Source organism: Stegodyphus dumicola, chromosome 9 (genome assembly GCF_044657685.1).
Source record: "Stegodyphus dumicola isolate Sdum_Otavi_A_Nest chromosome 9, ASM4465768v1".
In the NCBI taxonomy this organism is placed as follows: Eukaryota; Metazoa; Arthropoda; class Arachnida; order Araneae; family Eresidae; genus Stegodyphus; species Stegodyphus dumicola.
The window spans coordinates 146,433,606-146,459,395 of NC_140776.1; the positions used below are offsets into that span (position 1 = coordinate 146,433,606).

The window sequence follows — 25,790 nt, forward strand, 5'->3', positions numbered from 1 at the left end:
TTAATTTAGTTTTTGGGAATGCCTTTTTTTCATCAGAAAATAAAGCTTGATTAACTTCTCTCACTGGGAAATCATCTGTTTTCAGGCCTTTCTCTCGGCAGGATTGCAAGATGGCTAATAACAGTGCTTCACTTTGTACTGCATCTGGTACAGCATTAAGGGCTGGGACATCACAAGATTCAAATTTATGGTATACTGCATCACGCAACAATGAAAAGAGGTGAAAATGTTCTTGCTTCAAAAGATTTAATTCATTGACTATGCACAGAGGTTCTGATATCAATAAAGAACTCAAGGACTTATAATTTAATTTGTATATTGTTTTCATCGAATAAAACCCAATGCTCGGAATGCAAGAAGAATGATACCACATACCAGTAACTGGAGAATATTGAGTTAAATCAAAAGCCTGCAATACCTGCCCACTTTTTATACTGTATACAGACAAATTCTTAACATCATCTGAAAAAACAAACAATGTATTCTGCATTATAAAATATTCCTCTAAATTTCCTGCAGTGATATTCAGAGTAATTTTGCTACGAATTTCACCATTTGGTGCAACTGCAAGCAATTTATCATTATGTAAAAAATAAGCAAAATTTTTCACACTATCTAAAATCTTGCAAACTCTGACAGTACCACTCTGATTCCACATGCCTAATGTTTTTGTACAGAGTGAAATAAAATCTGCTGCAGTGTCAATAACAATACCCCTCCATAATAATTTTCCATCAATATGGAAAAGCCAAATATGTGAACGAGCAGACAAGATAATGTACAGATTGATAGAATTTGGAAGGTGTGGTATAATGCAAATATTGTCTCTTATTTCTACAAGTTCAAATTCTGGACAGTTTTTTAACAATTTCTGAGGTACACCAATTGCACTCTGAGTTATTTCTCTCACACCATTTAGTGGTATCTCACGTTTATGCAAATCAAAACAAGTATCACCATTACCTGTTTTCTCTGACCAATATATCATATTATGCTGTTGCGACACTAATGCTTTCGTCAACACAATATGATGATTGTTGTTACTATTCGGAGATACAATATTAACATTAAAATACCCTATTCTAGCCCATTCAAACAGAATAATCCTATATTCAAATATTTGAACATCTCCATTGATTAAAACTATAAACATTCGGGTTGACGTGCTTTCAGTATCGAAAAATATATCCAGAACAGGAGAAACGGTTGTAAGCAATTCATCGGTATCAGCTTCGCTAGGTGATGTACTGAAATCATAAGGTCTAGCATCACAAGTATGGATTTTAGTGTCATTCGTAGTGAATACAATATGCCCAGGAGTTATCCAGAGACGAGAACTATCCTGTGGATCGAAATTTTCTTCGAAACGTTTAATGAGCAGCTCATTGAATATACCACAAGATTTGAAACAGTCTTCAATTTTGAACATTCTAGATTATATATATAAGTAAAATCAACAATGATCTAATGATGATTTTCCAGTCGTAAACATATGAAATCAATTTGGGAGCACAAATCCTAAACACATGATACTCTGTTGCCGAATGGTTATCTTAAATACGATAAACATCTAATATTTAGAATATCTCAGAATTATATTTTTCTCAAAATTATATTATTATTTTATTTTATTAAAACAAAATTGATTTTTTTTAAAACAATAATAGTTCTTCGATAATTATTCCCTAAATCAAAGAATCAGACAAAATATCCTGTCTTGCCTGTAACTAAAAAACACTGCGAATATAACCGCGAATTCAGATGAATGCTATTCTTCTGGAAGTGTTGATAGCAATTGTGTACTATTTGTGAGATCTATTTTGTTTTTCCATTTTCTGGTTTCAAAATGGCACATTCTGGTGGAGTCGTCGAATCGGTTGTTGAAGAAAAGAATGAAGCTGAAAAATTAATAGATAGAGAAAAAGTAATTATTTTGACACAGTATTCAAGTTTAGCATTGTTTAAAACTTGTATTGTTAGGTTTAAGTAGGCTGTTAATTTTTTTAAGATAAATAATAAAATAGCTGTTTATGAATCATTTTAATAATATTCTTTCAGTGAAAGTTGGTGTAAATGTCTGTTTATTAAATTAACATAATTGAATGCTCAAATTATATTTATTTCTGTTTGAAAATACTTTGGGTTTTATTACTTAAAATTATTAATGATAATTTACACTACATTTAGAAATATTAAATGTAACTATTTTTCATGAGCATTCTTTTCATTCTCATCATTCTTTAAGACTTTCAAATTATTTTTTTTTCTAATTAGGTTAGGGATTTTTTTTACGTCTGCCTTAGCTCATACGAGCTTAATTTAGTTTTAAATTTTTTTATATGAATTTTACTGCATGGGATTTCACTTTTAAATAAGCTTTGTGCTCCTTCAGATTACTAGTCAAAGATTAGCTTGTTATAGTAGTATAATTTATGTTAATAAGTTAATGTTACTGCATTAAGTTGTGTTATGTTTTCATTATACATTTTTTTTTTTTTTTTTTTTAAATTTTTAGTTTCGTTAGCTCAAGTGTAATTAGTGAAGGTTAAGTTATTATTATTTATTATTTTAACTGTAACATAAACTTTTATGTTATTCTAAGAACTGCAGAGGTGCAAATAAATGCTTAAATAAAAGTTCAGTTTCTTCATGGCATATAATTTTAAAATTATTTCAAATTTTCATAAAAATCATTAAATCCAATTCAGGGAGATTATATGTTTATGTCAGGGTCAAAATATTTTCTTCTAATGTGTTACTTTAAAAATGTAAAAATAACGGAATTAAAGCTGAAGAAGAATAAATTAAGTAAACTTAAAGTGAGAAAATTTGAGAAGCAAAATGGTATCTTATTTTACATTGCATTTTTTTAATCAATCATTTTTCTTAGCAACTGGTTTCACAAGCTTTTCTTTCTCAGAAAGTGCTTTTATTTATTAAGATTATTTTGTATAATTGATGACTATTACAAACAAAAAGAAAAGTTGTATATACATACTTTGCATTCACATATCATAATAGGTTATTTATGTGATGATTAATTCAAAAGTTATCATAAATATCTGAATTTTTCCAATTATTTTCAAATCTTTGTAATGAAAAATTTAAATTATTTGAAGAATATATTGAATGTATGTTACTTAATGTTTCCATATTTGTAGTTATATATATTTTAATATTTATGTTTCAGACATGTCCTCTGTTATTGAGAGTCTTTTTGAACAATGGGCGCCATCATTCATTCACTGAATATACTCGAGGAAATGTTCCCTCTAATGAGCTTCAAATTTATACTTGGTATGTAAAATAAAATTCTCTATATAAAAGTACAACTTTATATTATACTATAATATAACAAAGTAAAGAATTCTTTTTAAACAGACTTCATTGCCAAACTGCATATTAAATACTGTTGTCATTCAAAAAGAAAACTTCCAATAATTGTTTTGAAGATTTAAAGTTAACTGACATTTCTATAGTATATGTTTTTGATTAGTATCTTCAGCAGCTCAAATAGATGAACAAATGCTTAATATGCATACAGGAAAATCCCAGTTTTCAGCATAAATTAGATTAAATAGTGATAAAAAAAGGAACTACTCTGATATGCGCCCTCAAGTCGGCAAATATTTTTGGCGAGAAACTTTACGCTGCCATATTACTATCTAAATTTTTTGTCTACATTTCGAACTTTAAGCCTAAAATGTCTCCAAAAACACGGTTTTCGCACATGCAAAAACTACGTTTCGAACACACGATTTAAGCTAAAAATCCGAAACAAAAACAAAGAATTTAGATAGCAAAAACGTAGTTTCTAACCAAAAATATTTGACAAGAATCCATGTACACAGTGACATGTTTTAACTTAAAAAAACATCTACGAATGGCACACTGTAGGCAACGAACGAATCTACGAACTACACACACCTCGCTTTAATAAATTAACATAACAACAATAAATTTCAAAGAATACCATGTACACAGAGTTCTGTTTCAACTTTAAAAAAACATCTACGAATTGCATAATCTACACTAAAAACAAATCAAGAATATAAACTAAAATAAATTTCAGACAATTCAAAAAACAACAATAAAAACGGAAATTCATACCAAAAACAATGAGTATAACATTCTACAAAATAAAAACAATAAAATAAAATGCACTTACCATAATGAAAGCTTCTTTTAAAAGCAGAAATATCTTTCCCCCCTATCTTCTCAGATACAGAGCATGCAAAGTCCAAAATACATTCTTTAATAAAATTTCACCAGTCACACAACGTCTGTGAAGAAAACTTCCATGATTTTGCTATATCACATGCCTTCCTACGATTCAAAATTTCAAAAGTAACAATAGAAACTTCCTCCAACGTTAACTTGCTACATGAAAACCAAGATCCAAACCTTAAACTCCGCTGACACCCACATACTTTATTAGCAACAATTTTACTGCAAACCCACACAAGTCTATCAGAAACACCATTTTTCGTCCGAGTTCCCATATCAGCTCCGCATTTCGGACACGTCAAACTCCGTTTTAAAAGTCTCGACTCCCACAGAAATTCTAAAAATACACTACGATCTCCATAAATACATCCATGAACAAAAGACTCATTAACAACTCCAAAATTGTACCTTTTCGTACTAAATTTACTCTGCACATAATCTAAAATACGCAGCTGAAACCTTCCCACCACGTCTGTCTTTCATCGCAACACACGCGACACGAACCAACTAGCAATTAAGAAGCTACTCCACCAAAAGACTTTTCAACGTCGACATGGTTGCCACACAACACGCAATCGTGCCAAAAACCAGCGCAAAACACATATCGTCACATTTGGTGAAATTAGGGCGTTTATCAGAGTTGTACCATAAAAAATATCTACAGAAAATGTAAAGTAGGCACTAAGTTAAAAAAAATACTTGAAACAATAAGGAACTTAATCACTGCAATCTGAAGTCAGTGAATGTATTAATTGAGTACAGTTTCATTAGGAGGACCACAAACAAAAACTGCTATATAAATTACCGTAATTTCCGGAAGAAAGGCCGCATCAGCGTAAACGCCGCACTCGAGAAAAATGGTGGGAAAAAAATTAAAATTACACAGAAACGCCGCAATAGATTTAATTGCGCGTGACATCGTCGTGGGCCGTATAGATGCAAAATCTCAACCTATGTCTTGATATATGACATATAAGTTAAGAAAATTGCATGAAATGAAATCATAACTAAAAAATAAATTAAAGGTAAGAAATGTTGAAAATATATTTGTGTTCACGAATATACTTGTATATACCCACTTAAGAAGTCCATATTTGTAATACTCAGACTATATTATAAAAAATGTTGCAACAACGAACTATTAAATTTGGATTACAAAAGGAAATTTTAAATTTTAGGTTGATCTTTACATTACGGTAACTTGGCGATTTTTTGGCGAAAATTTGGCGACCAACTCCCCTACAGCAACCCTCTATTTTTTTTTCCCCGCCGCCATTTTGTCTTCACGAAGTAAAGACATGTTTCTTTTCTTCTTATCTACTGAACACTTCTTCTAACAATCTACTAGCCGAATTACACTTATGCTAGAAATTTTATCAAACAAATCTGCTTAATCATGACAAATATTCACTGCAAAATTCGGAAAAAGTGCACAATACCATACACCTTACGCGTTTTTCAAAATAACACATACACATAAACCATGTACATGCCGACTTATTTTTACTTAAAAAAACATCCCAGAATTGCACAAAAATGGCACTGCGCACACTCTTCACTATATCCATGTACACTGCTTTTTTCTCATGAATTCGAAAAATTTCACGAAAATACATGACAATTTTCTCAATCTTTAAACCCGGTAAAAAGAACATATATGAAATTACCTGATCGCGAAAAAGTATTTACCCTTTACAAATATGAACATTTCCACATATAAAATAAATAAAATATCCAAAAACTTTTACCTCTAAATCATCTATTACATTATACACGTCACCAACGAATTCATACATGAAGCATTACAAATATTTAGTATCAAATGTTTAAATTATTTCCATGCACGTTTATTTCAACTTAAACGTAAACCAAATTCCTACAAGCATAAAATTCACAAAATAACTATCATTTCATTAAAATATCACTGGACCATGTACACGTCGACTTATTTTTACTTAAAAAAACATCCCAGAATTGCACAAAAATGGCATTGCGCACACTCTTCACTATATCCATGTACACTGCTTTTTTCTCATAAATTCGAAAAATTTCACGAAAATACATGACAATTTTCTCAATCTTTAAACCCGGTAAAAAGAACATATATGAAATTACATGATCGCAAAAAAGTATTTACCCTTTCCAAATATGAACATTTCCACATATAAAATAAATAAAATATCCAAAAACTTTTACCTCTAAATCATCTATTACATTATACACGTCACCAACGAATTCATACATGAAGCATTACAAATATTTATTATCAAATATTTAAATTATTTCCATGCACATTTATTTCAACTTAAACATACACCAAATTCCTACAAGTATAAAATTCACAAAATAACTATCATTTCATTAAAATATAATTAAATTCAAAAACACCACTTAAAATATACATGAGCACATACATTCAATTAATAAAAATTACCTTACAATCCTAATTACTTTAAACTAAATCATTGCTAATAACAATTTTCCCAATAATACCAAATTCCTTTCCACCTTACATTTCCAACAATGCATAAAAATAATTAAAAATACTAACTTACCTAATCTCCTTCAGAATCTTCATTACGTGGCGGATACACTTTTCTTCATTCTCTTTCAGAATCTTTAAAATCATACTTATCTTTCAAAGCAAGATACCACGTAAAATAAATAACATAATAAAACATGTTTATTTCTCTCTCACACAACCTTAAAAAACATTTCTTACTATCCTTTTCAATACCACTATATACCCATTTCGAATTCACTTTACTTACGGCCATGGGATCCAAAAATTCACAAACACTATTTCACACAACACAGAATAAAGCCAAATACAAAATTCCCAGATTTTTCCCCATTAAAGAACAGTAATTCGTCCATTAAAATCACATGACATATCCCATGATCTCTTCCGATTAAAGAACCGTAATTCGTCCATTAATATCACATGACATATCCCATGATCTCTCATTTCCCCCACACAAAAAAATGCGTAATCGGAACTCAGTACTGCTCACATTATTACCAAAGTCCCAGGTAGTAACCTTTATCGCCTCCAAAATGTCGCCAAACTACCAGTTACCGTAATGTAAAGATCAACCAAATTTTACTTACAAAAGGAATTACAGCAAACTATACATCAAATGAAGCCATCAAAATCTGATTCTTCACTTTCTGAATTAAGATTTAGTAAATCCTGATCTAAGTCCAAGTCTTCCAGATCGTCACATTCATCCTCTTGGTTTACAGTCTCTTTATCTAAAGATATAATTTCAGCTTCTTTGAATCCTGCTATTATTGACAATGTTTTTACCGATTTCCACGCACTTCCTACCCACATTGCAACTTCTTCATAAGATGCTCTACGCATTTTGCCGCTTTTGGTATACGTATGCAATCCTTCACTCATCCAACACTCCCACCGCTTTCGGACATCAGCTTTGAAAGATTTATTACCTGACAAATCTAATGGTTGTAAGATTTTTGTCAAACCACCAGAAATTATTGCTACGGTCGTAGACAATTTTTGACATCTGGTTTTCACTGACTCAAGTAAATGCGCACGTATGGAATCCATTATCAATAACCCTTTTGGTTGGAAAAAAGATCCCTTGGAATGCCAAACTTTTTGTAGCCACTCATGCATGATTGTTTCGCACATCCAGCCGTTCTCGTTTGCACAAATAATTACGTCATTAGGAAAATCTCCCTTCGGAATAGTTTTCCATTTAAAAATGATCATCGGCTTTAGCTTGTCACCGTTTGCGGCAAAAGCTAACACACATGTAAATGACGTTCTTTCATGCCCCGTCGTAAGCACAGATACAGTTTTTGCACCAGTTTCATCAACAGTTCTGTTTGCAGGAGAGTCGGAAGCTAACGGCTTTTCATCCATATTTATTATCTGTGACCGAAGAAGTTTTCTTTTGTCAATAATATCTGTCACATATTATTTTAGAAAAGATGCCTTTTTATCCCGCCAGTCCATTGGTAATTATTGCCCGACTGTTGTTCTAGTACGCACAGAAATATTTTTTCTTTTCATAAATCTGCTACACCAGCAAGGCCCTCCTTTGGAATCATTTATGTTCATTTGCTTTGCTATAAATTTTGCTTGTAAGCGAATTTTTACAGTCGGTTTCTGTTGTGGCATATTTTAAAGTTCTTTTTCAGTTTTCCAACGTCGAATACATCTCTCGTCCACTTCAAACTCTCGAGCTGCTGCTCTATTTCCAATTTGTTCAGCACGTGAAATTACATTAAGCTTAAAACCAGCAGTATAGCTTCTGTGCCGTTTAGGTGCCATTTTAAAAAATTTTCCGCTCTTACAAACTATCCAACAAGTACTTGTACCCAAACTGATGGGATCTGTATCTGGCAGAATGCCAAGAAAAATCGATTCATGCTGAAGGGGAAATACGTTATTGCGAGGCAGGTGGAGTCGTGTCCGCCTTTGGAAAAAAATTGCAGAAAAGGCAGGGGTGGAGAGAGGATGGTTCCTGGAAGATTCATAGAATGGCAGAGGAGAGAGACTATTCGATGAGAATGCTGATTTCAAAGGGGGAAGAATGTTATTGTTCTGAGATCCCGTTTAGGGTGAATAAGGCATGTAGGTACGTTCAAGGGAAAAAATGTAAACAAAATAACGTTCGCAAAAAGCAACTGAGTGGTCTTTTGTGTTGGAACAACTGAGTGGTCTATGTACAATGACGACGCCATCCAAACTATGTACAATGACCATCAAAGGAAATATTTTATTTTTAGTACACCTAAACGCCGCACCCGCTGAAAATTTAAGTTTTAAACATGTAACCGCTGCGGCGTTTTTTCCGGAAATTACAATATAAATCACTCAAACTGGCTTCTTTAGAGAATTTTTCTTCTTCACCTTCATTAGAACTACATATAGAAAATTGTTTGGTTAGAGTAGACTGGTTCGCGATAATACAAGGGTACCTCTTGTATTATCGCGAAGTTGTTGTTTCATTTATGGTGATCTGAGTAGTTGAATGTTCCGTAAATATACTTTTACCTAGAATAAGGTGCTCTTTTTACTTTTTAAGTGAAAATATATCGATGTGTACATGAACAAATTCAAGGGAGTGCGCAATGCCAAGTTCGTGCAATTCTCTGATGGGTTGGGTACTAGCAGATCATTACAATAAAGAAAGTCACCACTTAATTTATGTATGAGGAGTTTGCTTTTGATAACTCTATAGCCCTGTTCACAAGAGCAGATTCGACCAACAGAGAAAACCGTTTCTTCCAACGTGTCGCATTCACATGGCAAATAAGCATTAACTGCTTCTCCGAATTGGAGGTAGAATTTGCTAGAATGCTCCTACCTCTCGGGAGAAGGGAAAATGTGGAGATTTCTCGTACTATACTGTGCGGTTCACTTAATTTTAGTTACTGCTCGCTGAACTGTCAGTGAAACAAACCTGCTGATAGATGTCTGGGGATGTGATAGCATCCCCCCAAAAATTAGATAGAACTGTACAAGATACGGAAATTAGGGACAAATACAGACAAGGTTATCTGATAGGTATTCCAGAAATATTGTTCAAATTAAAACTAAAGACAAGTGCATATCAGCTTCAGCGCGACAAGGGAATTGGTATCTTTTGAATGATTTTTTTTTATATTATTATTAAAGCATTTTCATCTACTTTTTATGAATATTATTAAATAGTTTTGTAAGACAAAATAATTTTAAGCTGAAAAAAAGTTTTTGCTAGTAATTTTTTTTATTTAAATTTTTGAAGAAAAATTTTACAATTAAAATGTCTTTCTTGTCCTACAATTTTCAATGTTGTCCCCCCAGTTGTTTTATTGTATTTATTAGAGTGTTCTTAATAACTTCAAGGAATGATTTTGCAATTAATGAATTAGTTTCTGAGAAAAAAAATAAAAATACACTTTTATCTAAAATCTTTAAAACAAATATGATCTCAGTCACATTTTAATTTCAAATCATTTTTCTTTTCAGTATTTTGCAAAACCCATTTTATCTATAAAGTATATAATTTTAAATAAGCAGTAAAAATAATAACTAATTTAGTCCATACCTGTATATGTTTTAGGACTTTAAGTAAAAGGATTTATCGAAAAAATGCAAAAGGTTTCTCAGTTTGCATTTGCATTTTAAAGAATACAAACTGTCTAAATAGACATTAAATCATTTCAAATTTCTTTAAAATTTTATTACTGAATTTCAATACACGCACATAAATATAAATCAAACCCAGTGCTATTTATTCAATTGGTAAATATAAACATAAATTACAACCCTTTTTTTTAAACCTTATCTGGCCAGAAAAATTGCAAAAAAAATCATAAAATGCAAGCAAAATTTTTCTTTACCTGTTTTTGTTTTGTAAAACACGTTCAAAACAATTTTAATACGTTAATTAATTATAATACTGTTGCTTGCATACAGGTTCGTAATAGATTGATAATAGATCGTAAATGATTGTCATTGCACTCAAATCCGATGATAGCTTACTTAAATTTATTTTATCAACAGAAACACTTCAAAGTTTTGGAATTTTCCACAGAAATACTCATACAAGTGTTTAGAATATCAGTAAGTATAATCAGTAGTTATGCTTCAATCTAATAAGAACGTTAAACACAACGCAGTGCAAAACGCATATTAAGAGAAAGTTAACTCAGAAATATCTCCAATCTCATGCTGAACTAAAAACTGGCAGCAATAACAACTTATATAGTATAAATAATGTCATAAAAATAGTGTGCTATAAGGAGATTATTACTTTGAAACCGATGTTTCGAATTGATGCTCAAGAAGAACCAATATTTCCCATTCTGCTTCATTGCATATCTTTTAAAAAAGTAAAAAAATCATTCAATTAATTTCCTTTATCATTTTTTTAAACGCAACAAGTTTGTTTTTTAAGCTGTGAAAATGTCGGAAATTTGTAAACAATATATTTTTAGATATGAAATTTTAAAATTAATGGGCACCAAAAAGTCTAAAAATATGAACGATTTTCAAAAATTCTCCCAAAATATTTTTTTTTAAATTTCACTAAAAATTCCATTAATTTTTTCCCTCCACTGTGTCCTATTGTGCGAACTATAATATTCTGAGATTCTCAGTTTATTTGTTAATATTTGCAAAAAATTGTTTCAACTTTAAATTTGAAAAAATCTAATCCTCTAAAAATCAAAAGCGTGACACCTGATTCACAAGCAGTGTATGTACAAAGTTTGAGTTCTATACCTTATTGGGAAGCAGTTTAAAAATCCATGATCATCTTCAAGAGTGAATTAAATAGCAGCTTATAAAATAATAATAATAATAATAATAAAGCATATATTTTTCAGGAACCATTACGAAAGTTCAGGTACCAGTTGCGAAAGTACAGATTACAAAATTAACAACGGTAAACAACGTTAAAAATGTGTAATCAGTATTAGAAATCGGCCAATTCGAAGACGTGATTGTTCACAGAGGCTTAGGTGTAAAGGAAAGGAAGACGATGGTCTTCTGAACGTGTCCTAGAGACGAAACTCTTTCATGTCTCCTTTTTCTCCTCTTGCTAATGGCAGCTGTGCGAAGGAATGTTGCATGTGAATGTGGCTTATTATGTGGACAAATATTTTCAGTTTTTGTTTAGTATTATCGCGAAGTTGTTGTTTCATTTATGGTGATCTGAGTAGTTAAATTTTCTGTAAATATACTTTTACCTAGAATGGGGTGCTCCTTTGACTTTTTAAGTGAAAATGTATCGATGTGTACATGGACAAATTCAAGGGAGTGCACAATGCCAAGTTTTTGCTATTCTCTGATGAGTTGGCTACTAGCAGATCAGTACAATAAAGAAATTCACCACTTAATATATGTATAAGGAGTTTGCTTTTGATAACTCTAGATATGTGTTGCCAGACATTTTCAGTTTCTGTGTAGTGTAACTAATGCAATTTTATTCATTGCGTAAAACAAGAAAATTATTAATCTTTACTTTTGTCTGCGAAAATTACTATCCATTTCATATAGAACAAAATGTTACTTTCAGAAGACATTAAAGGATGCTATTTTGCAGCTTGAATTTTCCAGTTATATGCCAAATAATATTAGCTAAATTCCTGAACAAAAGAGCATCATGAACATTCCTAATTCTGTTTAGGAATACATCATATTGTTACGTTTTTCTTTTCTGACACCAGTTCGTAGATATGGAGTGAATAATGATGACACTTGATGAAGTATTGAAACACACTTTATTTACCAATACTAATCAGATAGCTCCAAAATCACTTTTACAGTCATCGAACTGTTATAATCACGCTGACACGTTACACGCTGACATTCAGCTACACAGCCTTCACACTGTCAGGCAATAACGGTGGAGACAGCTTCACTGCAAAGCACCCGAGTACAGCTTCCAACTCTGCTTGGTCATTCTCGGAACTCCACGTACTCTCAAGACTTTTCACGCGATGCACTCGACGATACACAAGAGTATAGATCGCGACTCAGCACAGTCTAAGACAAAACTCGCCGATGCACTAAAAGACTCTCTCGATGCACTTGACGACCAACTCAGCGTTAGACTTTGAGACACTCGCTCAATGACTGACTATCAGCTCGCTAGACAAGGCACACACACACTGACTGACTGCAGACCAGCAGGATTTATATAGCTTTCGGCTTGTGTTCGAGAACATTCTGGGCCAAACCGCTAAAAATTCGTTCCAGAAGGTTCTCCATCTGTCCATGGTATATAACCAATTTTGGTGCCAAAAAGAAAATTTCTCGCCAAATGTGGCAGCCCTGCCTTCCCTTGCCATTTTATGGCAACCCTGAAACTGCTTTGCGGAGAAGCTATCTTACCGTGCCTGGACATTTCGTAACAATATGTTCGGATTAACCATCATTCCAATGCAAGGAATACTATGAGCTTTGTTTATTATCCTCAAAATTCAGTGTGCTCGTAAGATTACAGTATGAAAAACATAGCGTTGGACCCAAAACCCCAAAGATTTATCTACCGTGAAATTGTTGTCGATCAGCGCGATTTAGTGTCAAGTGTGGGTTAGTGTGATGTAATAACATACTCGTACCATTTGTGCTGTTGTTTGATGCACCGTCGACCGATTCTTAATAAGTAAGCCACATTTAAGTTTTTCAAACAAGGATATAAATTGAATATTATTGCTGCATTTTTTCTTACATTTTGAGAACAATGATTAAAACTTCAGACCTGACTTTCACAGAACAACAAGCAGTGGATTATTCATTAAGTTATGGGATAGTATCATAAAAAAACATGTGCTTTAATGGATACTATATGGTAAATTGAATATGATCGAAGAAACAGTCATAGATTAGAGCAAGTTTGTATTCGCAGTATTCGAACCAGGGATCCTTCAAAATCCACAGAGGGGCTTAACAAAATAGTAGAAACCGTAGAAGCTTCTTCAGGAAGCAGGTCGAATATTGACTGTTTATTAAATAAAGAGACTTCAGAATTCTGAAAGAAAGTTTGGCGAAATCTGCCAGCAGCGCTTTTTCAGGCAAAGGGTAGGATTTACCTGAAAAAGAATGACAAAAAGAGTTTTCTTTAGGGTGGTGGTAGATGAACATTTAATTCAATTTTCACCGACAGATGGTGTTGCATTCTATCAACTGAAGTTAGAATAGCACCCAAAACAATTTATTCACACGACAGAAATTTTCATGCGTCTTAGAAGTAATTCCTAAGATTATTCATTACTAGGAAAACTATTGTTCAATGTTAATTTGATTATTTCCTTTACTCTCGATTTGGTAGATCGACCTGTTTTGAATCCTGACGGGTTGGGAAACTGCTTTAAAGTTTCTCAGGTTTTCACACAATATTCCTTCTTTTGCTCTTGTGTTTTTTGTCTATAGTGAAAGTGATTACTAATGCACTAAACGTGATCTCAGGATTGCCGTCTTTGCGTCTGCTAGTTTAATGCGAGGGTGCAGTAGTGCATGTGCTGCAAATTAAAATAGACAACAAGTTTATGGCGTAGAACTCATACATAATATACTGACTATGAGCAATGTATTTCCCTGCCTCCTTGGCTTCCCGCTAAATTCAATATTTCACTTAATTGTAAGTCGCCGGTGGAGTTCAAGGCTACCACAGTCTACATTGATGGATCAAAAGGAGAATGGTTGACATTGTATACTAAATGGAAGCCAGATCCTGGGAAAGAAAGCTCAAACACATCTCAGTTTCTCAGGCATGAGTTTGGTTGCATCAAAAGCCACAATAGCTGTTAGCTAATAAATAGTACAATATTTATATAGATTCTGCCTCTAGCCTTCAGACGATCCAGGGCCCATACTGTAAAAATATACTTGTCAGGTCCTTACAAAAACTCCTAGTAAATATACCAGTAAACCTTAAGCCTAAACTCCAGTGGGTATCTGCGCTCATAGGAATACTGGGTAGTGAAATTGTAGGTGAAACAGCCAAGAGAGCAACGACTGAGCCTCATGTACGCACACTGTTGCCTCTACTTGGCTCGTTCTTAAACACAGCTTGAAAGAGAATCATTGAAGCATTGGTAACGTGTATGGGAAACAAAGAGTACTGGCAAAAGAGGCTACAGATTTTTTCCAAAAATAGGAGAGCTTCTATCTAAGAAGTGGCTCTACTCAGTTTCTAACAGGGCATGGGCCCTTCATGTCTTATCTGGATTGCTTTAGACGACGTGAAAATGGCCTTTTTTCATGGGGGTGGCAGCAGAAGGTCCTGATCACTATGTGTTCCTTTGCAGAGAAGCATATCCGTACATTCCATACATGGGTTGAAGTTCTTTAAAAAAATTGCTATGCTTTGAAACTCATACTCGATTGAATCAATATCGCACATAATACAGTCAAAAGTCAATAATCCGGACTCGTCGGTACTTCGGCGATTCCGGATTATAGATCATCAGTTTAAATCTTGTAAGATGGCATGCAGAAATTCTAAAATTAAAAATATGAAATCGTAAGTTATGAAATAAAGAACAATTAGGATCTAAAGAGTATCAAAATTTACAAAAAAAAAAAAGCTTAATATTTATTTGTTTACTTTATTAAACATTTCTTTCAATGTAAGTTGTTTAAGTTGCTTCGTTTTATGTGATAATACTTTCTCTTTAATTCTATAAACAGACATAATTTCTTGTTCAGTTACAAAATTCCACTGTTCAAGTCCCGTAATTGCTGTACAGAGAATACCGACTAACTTGTCAATCGAAATTTTTTCGTTTTCACTAACCTCTCTGTCACCTTCTTCATGTCTTAATCCATTTTTTGCAGCAATTCCACTTTTTGTTTGATGAACATCGAAACATACTTTCGTCTTGTAGATTCTTTGAGAACTCCAGCATTGGAAATTCTATTTGACATAATCGAAAGTTCAAGTTTACTTTTATAAAATTGCTCTTGCAGTCTGCAAAAAATAATAAGCCACATCCAATTTGAAGATTAAGGAACAACGCAATCATCAACATTAACTGAAATAGATAATTAGATAATGTTAGCTTATACCGTCTGTTATACATTAAACGCGCACGCGAAAACGTATTCTGCACTTGTGGACACGCATATGCGCAGTTGTAAAGGTATTACGCGCTTGCGTAAACGCCTATGCGCATGTGTCAAAGCGGCGCATGTGCAGAAAGTTTTTAGCTTTGAGGTCCGGATTATGGGTGCCCGAATTAACGTCTTTTGACTGTATTTCAAACAGGATGGAGTAAATTTCAGCTGCCATCTTCGTCGCCAGCACTGCCTCTATATGTTCTGTGCCTTATTTAAGTTATACGATTTGTATTTTACTAAACTTTTTCTGTTTATTTTTATTTCCTTTTGACATGCAACGTAAATCTACCTCCTCGTGGTGCACCCTTACAACTTTTGGCATTATGTGCTGCTCTCAAAGAAAGTTTTCCCTGAAGGTTCTTCAATGGAATGCAGGCGGTATCTTCCAGAGCAAGAGAGGTGAATTAATGAAGTCCTTGTGCGGCCAGATAAAAATGTTCGTAAGGAAATGGACGCGAACCATTTGAGTCACTGCCCTACACTAGGATCAGAACACTTGTAGGAGAAATACTGGAGTGCTCAGCACAGTATGAACGGTTTATAGACTTACTGTAGTTTTATTAGCTGTTTCTTCTGTGAATATGTTTGTATTTCTGCCTACGATTGTCTTCTAAGCTGCCATCGGAAATATATATATATATAATTTATTATTAGAAAAGTTTTTATATATCATCTGCAAGGAACATAAATTTAATTAGTACAATGAATTATTATAAAAAAATTTGCACATTAATAAAATTCATTGTTAAGTTCTTATCAGTGCGAATTCTGCCTTCGGGCCACGTCATTACTTGACGTCGTTGTGTTTGCCAGTGAAGTTTAATTACGAGTCAACTCGATTAGTCATCTTTGTACTAGACGAGGCACACATACTGACTGACTGCGGACCAGCAGGGTTTATATAGCTTTCGTCTTGTGTTCGAGAACATTTTGGGCTAAACCGGTAATAATTCGTTCCAGAAGGTTCTCCATCCGTCCATGGCATAACGCCAAATGTGGCAACCCTGTCTTCCCTTGCCATTTTATGGCAATCCTAAAACTGCTTTGCAGGGAAGCCATCTCACACTGTGCCTCTACATTTCGTATATCATCGAGAGAGCGAGTGAGAGTGCAAGATAGTCAGTATCAAGTTGGTGTCTCGTCTAGAGAGTCGATCCCCCGAGTTGACAGCTGGGCAGCCAGTGCATAGTGGGTTGCCGAGTTCACCGAAGGAGTGTCTTAGTGTATCGCGGTTAGTGCATCGTCAAGAGAGCGTGTTGAGCTCCGGGAACGACTGAACCGAAGAGTTGGGAGCTGTGCTCTGCGTGTCGTCGATTGCATCTCGAGTTGTAGCGTGGAGAGTCTCGAGAGTACGTGGAGTTCCGAGAACGACCAAGCAGAGTCAGGAGTTGTACTCTGGTGCTTTGCATAAAGCTATCTCCACCGTGATAGCCTGACAGTGTGAAGGCTGTGTTGCTGATTGTTCCAGCATGTTTATAGTAGTTCATTGACAACTGTAAAATGTGTTTTGGAACTGTGCTGACAATACTGACTAATAAAGTGTGTTTCAATACTTCATCAAGTGTCGTCGTTATTCACTCCAAATCTACGAACCCTGTATGAACGGGTGTCAGAAGAGAAAAACGTAACAATATCTTGTTGTCAAATAGCATATCTGACAAAATGTAAATTGTGTCATCTTAAATTCCAAAGGTAGATGAAAGTAAAATTTGAGTCATGACAAATTATTTAAGTTTGGGGCATGTGTTGATAAAAGGCTCTTGTAAGCATTTACATGAAAAATTAGGTGATAGTGCTATAGCTTATTTTGTGACCCCCAAATATGCAATAGAATTCATGCAGTTATCATTCATTTGCATCAAGACAGAGAAAACGATTGACAAAGTGGAAGAAGTTGTCTGATAGATGAGTGAGTATTTCATCATGTTGCAGAGACTGTGGGTATTTCATGGAGTGGTATAGCATCAGTTTTAAAGAAATATCTGATGGTCTCAGCCATTGGCGGCACAAAAGGTAGAGTGTTTGAAGACTTCAGAGTCGCTTTCTGAACACTGTTTCAGTGGGACTCGAAGATTTTTTATATAGATGTGGGACTTAGGATGAAGCATGAGTTCATTGCTTCAATGCTGAGAATAAACAACTGTGCATGGCCTAGAAATATGCCTTCTCTCCTGTAAACAAAAGATCTTATATGTTAGTATCAGTAGCCAAAGTTATGACCAATATTTTTTTTAGATGTTAATGACCTCTCAGTGACCAATTACTTTCAGGAAGGAAAAATAATCACAGGGAAATATCATGTGCAATTAATAGCAAATCTGTTTGGAGAAGTTGAGAATAAACAAGGAGCAAAACTGACAAAATTAATTTAAAGCACTTTACTTCTTAATGTCAAATAGCTCCCCCCCCCTTTTTTTTTGTTCACTTAACATTGTTTTTTATACTCCATTCTATAAATTTTTTGATTGCATCTGATGAAAATTCTTTGTGAGCTTTGACTTAAATTAATAACACAAGCCAACATTTCTTTCAACTTTGGAAGGAAAGTTGTGGTTTAATATCATGATTATTAATTTAAGAGTAGAAATAAGAGTTAATATTTTGTTTTATTTCAAGGATTTTTATGTTTCCTTCAAGCTTTATTATTATTATTATTTTTATCATTTCAGCACATTATTAAGAGTGTTATTCATACAGCTGGGAAGTTGTGTATATTGATGTTCATAGTAATGAAATATTTTAAGTGAAATCTTCTGATTAATTTTATAGACTGATTCATGTATCAGTTGCAATATAAGAATTGCATGTATGTCCTGCACATATTTCACAATTAGAATTGATAATCTACAGTGAAATCTCGGTCCATGAATTTATTTGTTCATAATGACCAGGAATGGGCAAACTTTCAGTCACGGGCCAAAAATCGAAAAAAAAAAAAAAAAAGGTTTGGCGGGAGTTCCTTATGTTGAGGTTCGAAGTGAGATGTACTGATTCTAAGGAACGAGGTTAAATGCTCATCTGTAAGTGTACTTCTGAAATAATTCTTTCTAAGGTTCATAGTTGAAGACAGTTTTTCATATATATAAGATGAAGCAAACATAACGCTGATTTTCTGGGCGTGAGATATTAAATTTGGGCAACTTACTTTTGATAATTATTTGTAAAACTCTAACTTTGGCATGTTTAGAAACAACTGCTTGAGATGAGATTGTTAGATTGCAAATCAATTAATTCAAGCTGCAAATCTGACCTCACTGCTTCACAATTTATGTTGAAAGACATGGCAAAAATAACCAATTCTGAATAAAATAGAATTGAATAGATTGAAATCTGGATAATTTGTACCTTTTTGAAAAAATTTTAATGACCTGATAAATTGTTTTACAAAGACTTTCTGGATTTTGCTTTCTTTCATATTCGGACATTGCTTCGTAATTGGAATTCTTATGCTTAGATGTGAAATGACAGGAAGTGTTATATTCTTTGAAGACTGCTAACGCTTCATTGCAGATGAGACACACTGGTTTATCTTTTATAATTTAAAAAAGTATTTGCAGGACCATTCATCATTAAAAGCACGGCACTCTGAATCAACATTACGTTTTAAGTAGCCATTTTAAAGTTGAAATGTTTTACGAATAACCCAAACAAGCACTAGCTATGCTATACTTTTAATAATTTCACCACTATTCACAATGATACTATATGTCTGTAATCTTTTCATACGTAATCAATAATATTAGAATTCGTGCCAAAAGAAAAAGCCGCAGGCTGTAGCTTAAAATGCGCAGTCTACCGCATGTGAGGTCTAATTCACCTATATCGGATTACCGAATGTCTGCTCCCAGAAAAATAGATAACGCTTGTTGGCACCAATCTACAGCTATTTGGCTTTAAACACTTTACCGATTTAAAGCTGTCTATGCTTGCTATTTCCGTCGATTTATGTTTTGTAGAACAAAAAGAAAGTAAAACAGTCATCAGTCCTTTGAAAAAAAGAAGAAATAAAATAATCTTTAAACAATGTAGAAAAGGAAATAGATATATAATATATAAATACATATTTCTTTTATTTTGCCTCAGACCGGCAAATTAAAATTCTATCCACAAGCCGGATTGAACCTTCCGGCAGGCCGTAGTTTGTCCATCCCTGATAATGACTATTCATAAACTGAAGAGTGATAAGAATTACAAGTTTCTTATAACTCGGTTTGATTTTAACACAATAGGGTAGTTGCAGAAACCTTCCTATAGCACACACAGTTTCATTCTAGCACGCTAATGGATATGCTAAAAGTTCTAATAGCACGGATATACGCTGCGCAAAAAAAAGGGGGGGGGACAATTCTATATTTCTGGTTCTACTTGGTCGATTATTGAAATTCAACTTTCATGTCTTGAAAGTGTGACAGGATATGTATTAGATTTATATATAGCATTGTTCTAATGTAGGTATTTTGATGCAAAATCAGGCTTTTTTTTTTAAATGACATGCCAATTTTCCCACATATTTCGGTTCTACAACTCAAATTATGTGAAACTGCAAAGTTTTGTAAAAATCGCACAAGTAAAAATTAATTTAATTAAATTTTAAAATTTTGAGAGCTCTCAAAATATTAGCTCCTTAATGTTGAGTTTGGTATATATTTATAAATATCTCTTTTTTTATTAAATTTATTTAATTTTTCCTTTCACATTTCGAAATTCAGTTCCTTTCCAAATAAAACTCACCCATTTTTTATGATTTATTGTTAAAATTTGTATTTTTAAATAATTTTTATAAATTTTCCAAAAACAAATTGAATAATTATCTATAAAATTTTTACCATCATCTTAAAGTAGATGTTCTAAGCACACCTGCAAAAAATTAGATTTTTTTATTAAAAATTTCTGCAGATATACTCGAAATTATATATTGGCGTGTTTTGAGATTTGGCGTATTTGTTGAAAGCAATAATAACATCAAATGTAGTTTAGGCAAATTGTTAAAATTATATTTGAAAGTAGGAACGAGATGACTTTTTTCCCGCTCATCCACGATGTAAAAAGGTAGGAACGATGTGGCGTTTTTTCTGCTCCTGCACAATGGAAGGGAGAGGAAAATAGGTTGCCATATATTAAGAAGTTATCCAAGTGAATAATTCTTGGCGTAAACTAAAGAAAATGCGCCAAGTTAAATTTTTGAATTTCTCCTTAAATTTCGCACCAGATTTTACAAAATTTAATATTTATTCATAAATTGGGTCGTAGAATTGAAATATGGAAAAAAAGGTATGTCATTTCAGAAAAGTCCCATTTTGTGTCAAAATGTCTATATTAAAGCAATGCTATATATGAATCTAACATACATCCTAAGTTATGCTTTTGATACATGGAAAACGCAATTTGAATTTTGTCAATCGGCCCGGTAGAACAGGAGATATAGAACTGTCCCTCTTCTCCTACAGTGTACATATTTTGATAACACGGTTTTTATTCTAAATAAACAAAATTAAATTACTATGCCACCTTGTGACAAATTTACTGAATTGTAAACCGAGTGTTACGAGTTATCCCTGAAATTCGGGACTTCTTCAAAATGTCATGTAAATGGTATTTTCTAGATTATAATTAAAAAACAACTTTCTTACTTTACTTTTTTTCCAATATACTTCATACTTGAAATGGAATTCATTAAAAGCTGGGGCTGAAATTTTCATGTGAAATACACTGCTCGACATTGAAAAAACACCAAGAAGGAGTGGTCAGAAAGTGATGAAATTTGGAAAAAAGACAGAGACAGCAAGCAGCAATAAGTGATTTTTATTTCAAAATGATAGTCAGAATACAGAGCGAGAACGGCATCGGCTCAGTAGGATGTAGGACCACCGCAGACAGCGATGCACGAAGAAACACGTCTAGGCTTAGAGTCAATAAGACTGCGGATGGTGTCCTCAGGGATGGCTCTCCATTTCCTTTCAACCATTTGCCACAGTTCGTCTTCTGAATGAGGCAGGGGCAGAGTCTGCAAACGTCATCCAATCACATCCCACATATGTTCGATTGGTGACAGGTCAGGAGAGTACGGTGGCCAGGGAAGCATCTGTATACCTTGCAGAGCATGTTGGCAGATGCGAGCACTGTGTGGTCAGGCATTATCCTGCTGAAAAATTGCATTAGGCAGCCCCTTAAGGTAGGGGATTGTTACCGGCCGCAGTACATTATCCAAGTATCGTTGGGCTGTCATAGTGCCCTGGACTAGAAGTGTCCTGGAATCGTAGGCAATAGCCCCCCAAACCATTATGCCACGAAGTCGTGCGGTGGGCATTCCATAGTTACTTCCGGATTAGATCTGTCTCCGCGGCGACTGTCACTGGATAAACAGAAGCGTAACTCATCTGAGAACACGACGTTTCGCCATTCTGTCATCCACATCGCTCCAGTCCGGCACCATTCTAAACGTTTGCGTCTATGCTGTGGGGTCATTGGCAGTCTTCTTAACGGACGACGTGAGTGCAGGCTGCGTTCAACCAATCGACGTGAAAGGGTTCTGGTTGACACAAACACCCAGGGTATCTTGCCCATGCTGCAGAATCGCGATACAAGTGACTTGCGGGACCACCACAGCTTGTCGGCGGATTCGTTGATCCACGCATGCTGACGTCACTTTGACTGCACCTGCACCTCTCCTTCTTCCCACATTTCCTAGTTCCAACCATGTTCACCATAGCCGATGCACCGTACTCGCATCCATGTGGGTATCAGCTGCGATTTGACGCAAGGACCAACCCGACCGTCTCATTCCGATCACCATACCACTTGTAAAGTCGTTTATCTGCTGGTAGTGACTTTGTTGAAGGCGGCCTGGCATTCTCTCCAATTACAAGTATCCTCCGGGACAAAAACCAACTTTCTTTGATAATTCGTCTGACAGAAATAATGACACGAATATTGCCCATTCTGCACCTTTCTTCCCTTATAACTTACTTCACGTGCGTCGGAGAGCTGCGCATTTCACATCATTTGCATAACTCAGTGACGTGTGATACTCTAAAATTTGCATAAATTTCTGATCGCTCCTTCTTGGTGTTGCATTTTCAATGTTGAGCAGTGTAAATACGAAATTCACCTTTCTGTATTTAATTTTCCATCCATAATGCTGAAGCGGTTAAGTTACTATGGCATGCTTGTGAATAACAACCTTTTTATTTACACATACACAGATAAATGAAAAGAAAATTCCTGGAATATCCACTTTCTCTCTCATGGAAATTCTTTTGAAATTGAGTCGTGCATATCATTTATGCAGTACGTGTCTTGTGCTCTGAAGGCCTGTTCGGAATGGGGTTTATCTGAGCTGACGAAGTCTTTTCTATGTGTTGACTAGCTCTGCTATGCAGGCAGTTCAGAATTTTCAACTCGCTGATCTATGGGGAGTAGTTTTGGAGATAGGTCAGCTATGTCAGTAGTCTCTGTTAGTTCAGATAAACCCCAGTCTAAACGGCTTAAGTGTTCAGTTGGTAGATTGCCTAAATTACATAACTGTGAATTTGGAAGAAACGGTTAAAAAAAATCTGTGTGTTAATAATTAGCTTTGTTGTGCTTAGGAGTACTTATTGCAAAATTGTATTTCAGTCCCAAGCTATGTCTGAAATAAGAAAACTTTTGAAAGGAAATTTATTTCTGTGGAGATGAAAATACAAATTTTGAATCATTTGCTGAAAGAAAAAAATGTCTGATGTTGCGGTTAGGATAATTGAAATGAAATCTTATTGCCATCCTAATTCTTTTATTGATAATGAAAAAAAGTTGTTATATTACATTAAATTTAAATCATGACATCGTACGTATTAAGTGGAAGTGTCAAAAGTTTCTGTTTCCTGTTACAACCAAAAATCATTTATGAATTGATTGTTGCTTGGAAAGACTGAACTAAATTCATTCATATTAAAATGTTGTTATACATTTTCTTTTCAAGTATACACAGAACTTATAAATTTGGCTTAGGTCATAGCCCGCTCATCTGGCGAGTTTGCCCGCTAGTCTATAAGAAGATATGTCTCGTATCACTACTAATATGGTAATCTCAGAAAACAGTAATGAGTTTTTACTTGTCCTCCTATCAATTATGGCAAAAGAATACAAGTTAATTGTCTAAGCTTCATGGGAATTTTGATTCAGAGCATGCTGGAAGGTGGAATCTAAGGAATGTCATGCTCTTCTTCCCCTATCACCAACTTCTGAAAGATATTTTTTAGATCACTGAATTTTAACTGCTTCTGTTCTACAAGGATACTACAGTTACAAACATCTGTGTCTTTCTGATAGTGAAATCTGATGCAGCCCATTGGCATGACAGCCAGCCTCCATTAACTATCATGTTAACTACAGAAGCATTTAATTTATTGACATAATACTATATTTATAGAATGAGTGAGTATTTATCGAAGTAGGAAACAGGAAAAATCAGTGATCTATTCTCAAGGATTTGAACTGTGGAAATTCCGATTGCTAGTCAGACAGATATGCAGTGTGAAAGGAGAAAATTCCTTATATCCTCTTTGTGATGGCAAGCCCTTATTACCGGCCCAAATTAACACTCTCCCACTTACACGGCAGCTAGGGAGATGATATCCAATTGCCAAGTCTAGTTGATGAAGTATTGTCCACTTTATCTTAGGTGCCACAGTGGAATGATTAAGTATTTATAGAAACAGAAAAAATCAGCTGTGCTTTCAATTGCATTGCAAAAGCCATGCATTAAGAAAGGAGGAAATTCCTTATATGTTTGCTGTTATTATGTTAACAAGCATATCTAAATATGTGTCTCATAAATTTGTTTGAAAAATGTAGAAAGTTTGTAATTTAACCTTTGGTTCAGTTCACATGTTTTAATGAGAATAAAAATCTTAAATTTCTTCTTCTAGGATGGATGCAACTTTGAAGGAATTGACTGGTTTAGTGAAAGAAGTCAATCCTGATGCCAGGAGAAAAGGAACTTACTTTGACTTTGCTCTGGTATTCCCAGATGTTAGAGGACCTGGCTATAGAATGAGAGATATTGGTACTACATGCTCTGGGGAAAAGGGGGTGGATGATAATAAAACTCTGGCAGCTTGCCGTTTCAAAATTGGTGATTACTTAGACATAGCTATAACACCTCCATCATCTAGAGGGCCTACTTCTTCAAGAAGAGGAAGACAAAATTATTAACAATTTGTCTGATTTTCACTTTTGTAAAGAATTTGAAAATATTATGTTATGAATAAATTTGTATATTTATGTTTGTAATTTGTAGAATGGTTATTACATTAAATTTTGGCCTTACTTTGTTTAGGGCATTGTTTATTATCTGATACAAATGAAATATTTTCTTGAAATAATAAGGAGAAATTCTATAATATTATTTGTTTTCTTATCGAGATTTGAAAGTAGCAGAAGACAGATTTTAAATGTGCAATAACAAATATAACACATTCATTAATCATTCTATTCAAAATCACCCTATGTGATTCTTTTAAATTAATATAGAATCTTTACTTTTTATTATAACATGCAATGCATAAGATTGGTTTCCCCCTTCAACTTTAGGTACATAATGTATCTTTAGAAAATGGAAAACTATGATAAGAATATGTTATGATACCATACTTAAGAAACTGCTATACTTAAATCATTAGCAACTATGTTTTTAACACAGTAGGGCTAATTTTTTGAAATGTGTACTGGTTTTGTATGCTGTAGAATAATTCCATTTAGCCAATACTAAGAAGTGCATTTTTATACACATCTATCTGTCTATAAAATATTTAGTTTAAAACATCTGTGGTGATATTTTTTGTAAACAAGAGAAAATTAAAATGGTTCTCATGGAAATCATCTATTCATTGCCAAACATGCATCATCTTTAAATCTTTTAAACTAATATGGTGTTTATTAAATAATCTTGTTAAGATAATTTGATATTTCTCAAGAGTAGCAAGATTATTAATAAAGA

General features: G+C 33.9%; 1 protein-coding gene across 1 annotated transcript; it reads left to right on the forward strand.

Annotated features, from left to right (window-relative positions):
- Positions 1–1,755: 1,755 nt before the first annotated feature.
- Positions 1,756–25,129, forward strand: LOC118179279 (histone deacetylase complex subunit SAP18-like). The gene is made up of 3 exons (XM_035348759.2): positions 1,756–1,924; positions 3,191–3,297; positions 24,721–25,129. The coding sequence occupies exons 1-3, from the start codon at positions 1,847–1,849 to the stop codon at positions 25,004–25,006; spliced, it is 471 nt and encodes a 156-aa protein (XP_035204650.1). The 5' UTR covers positions 1,756–1,846; the 3' UTR covers positions 25,007–25,129.
- The last annotated feature ends 661 nt before the right edge of the window (positions 25,130–25,790 follow it).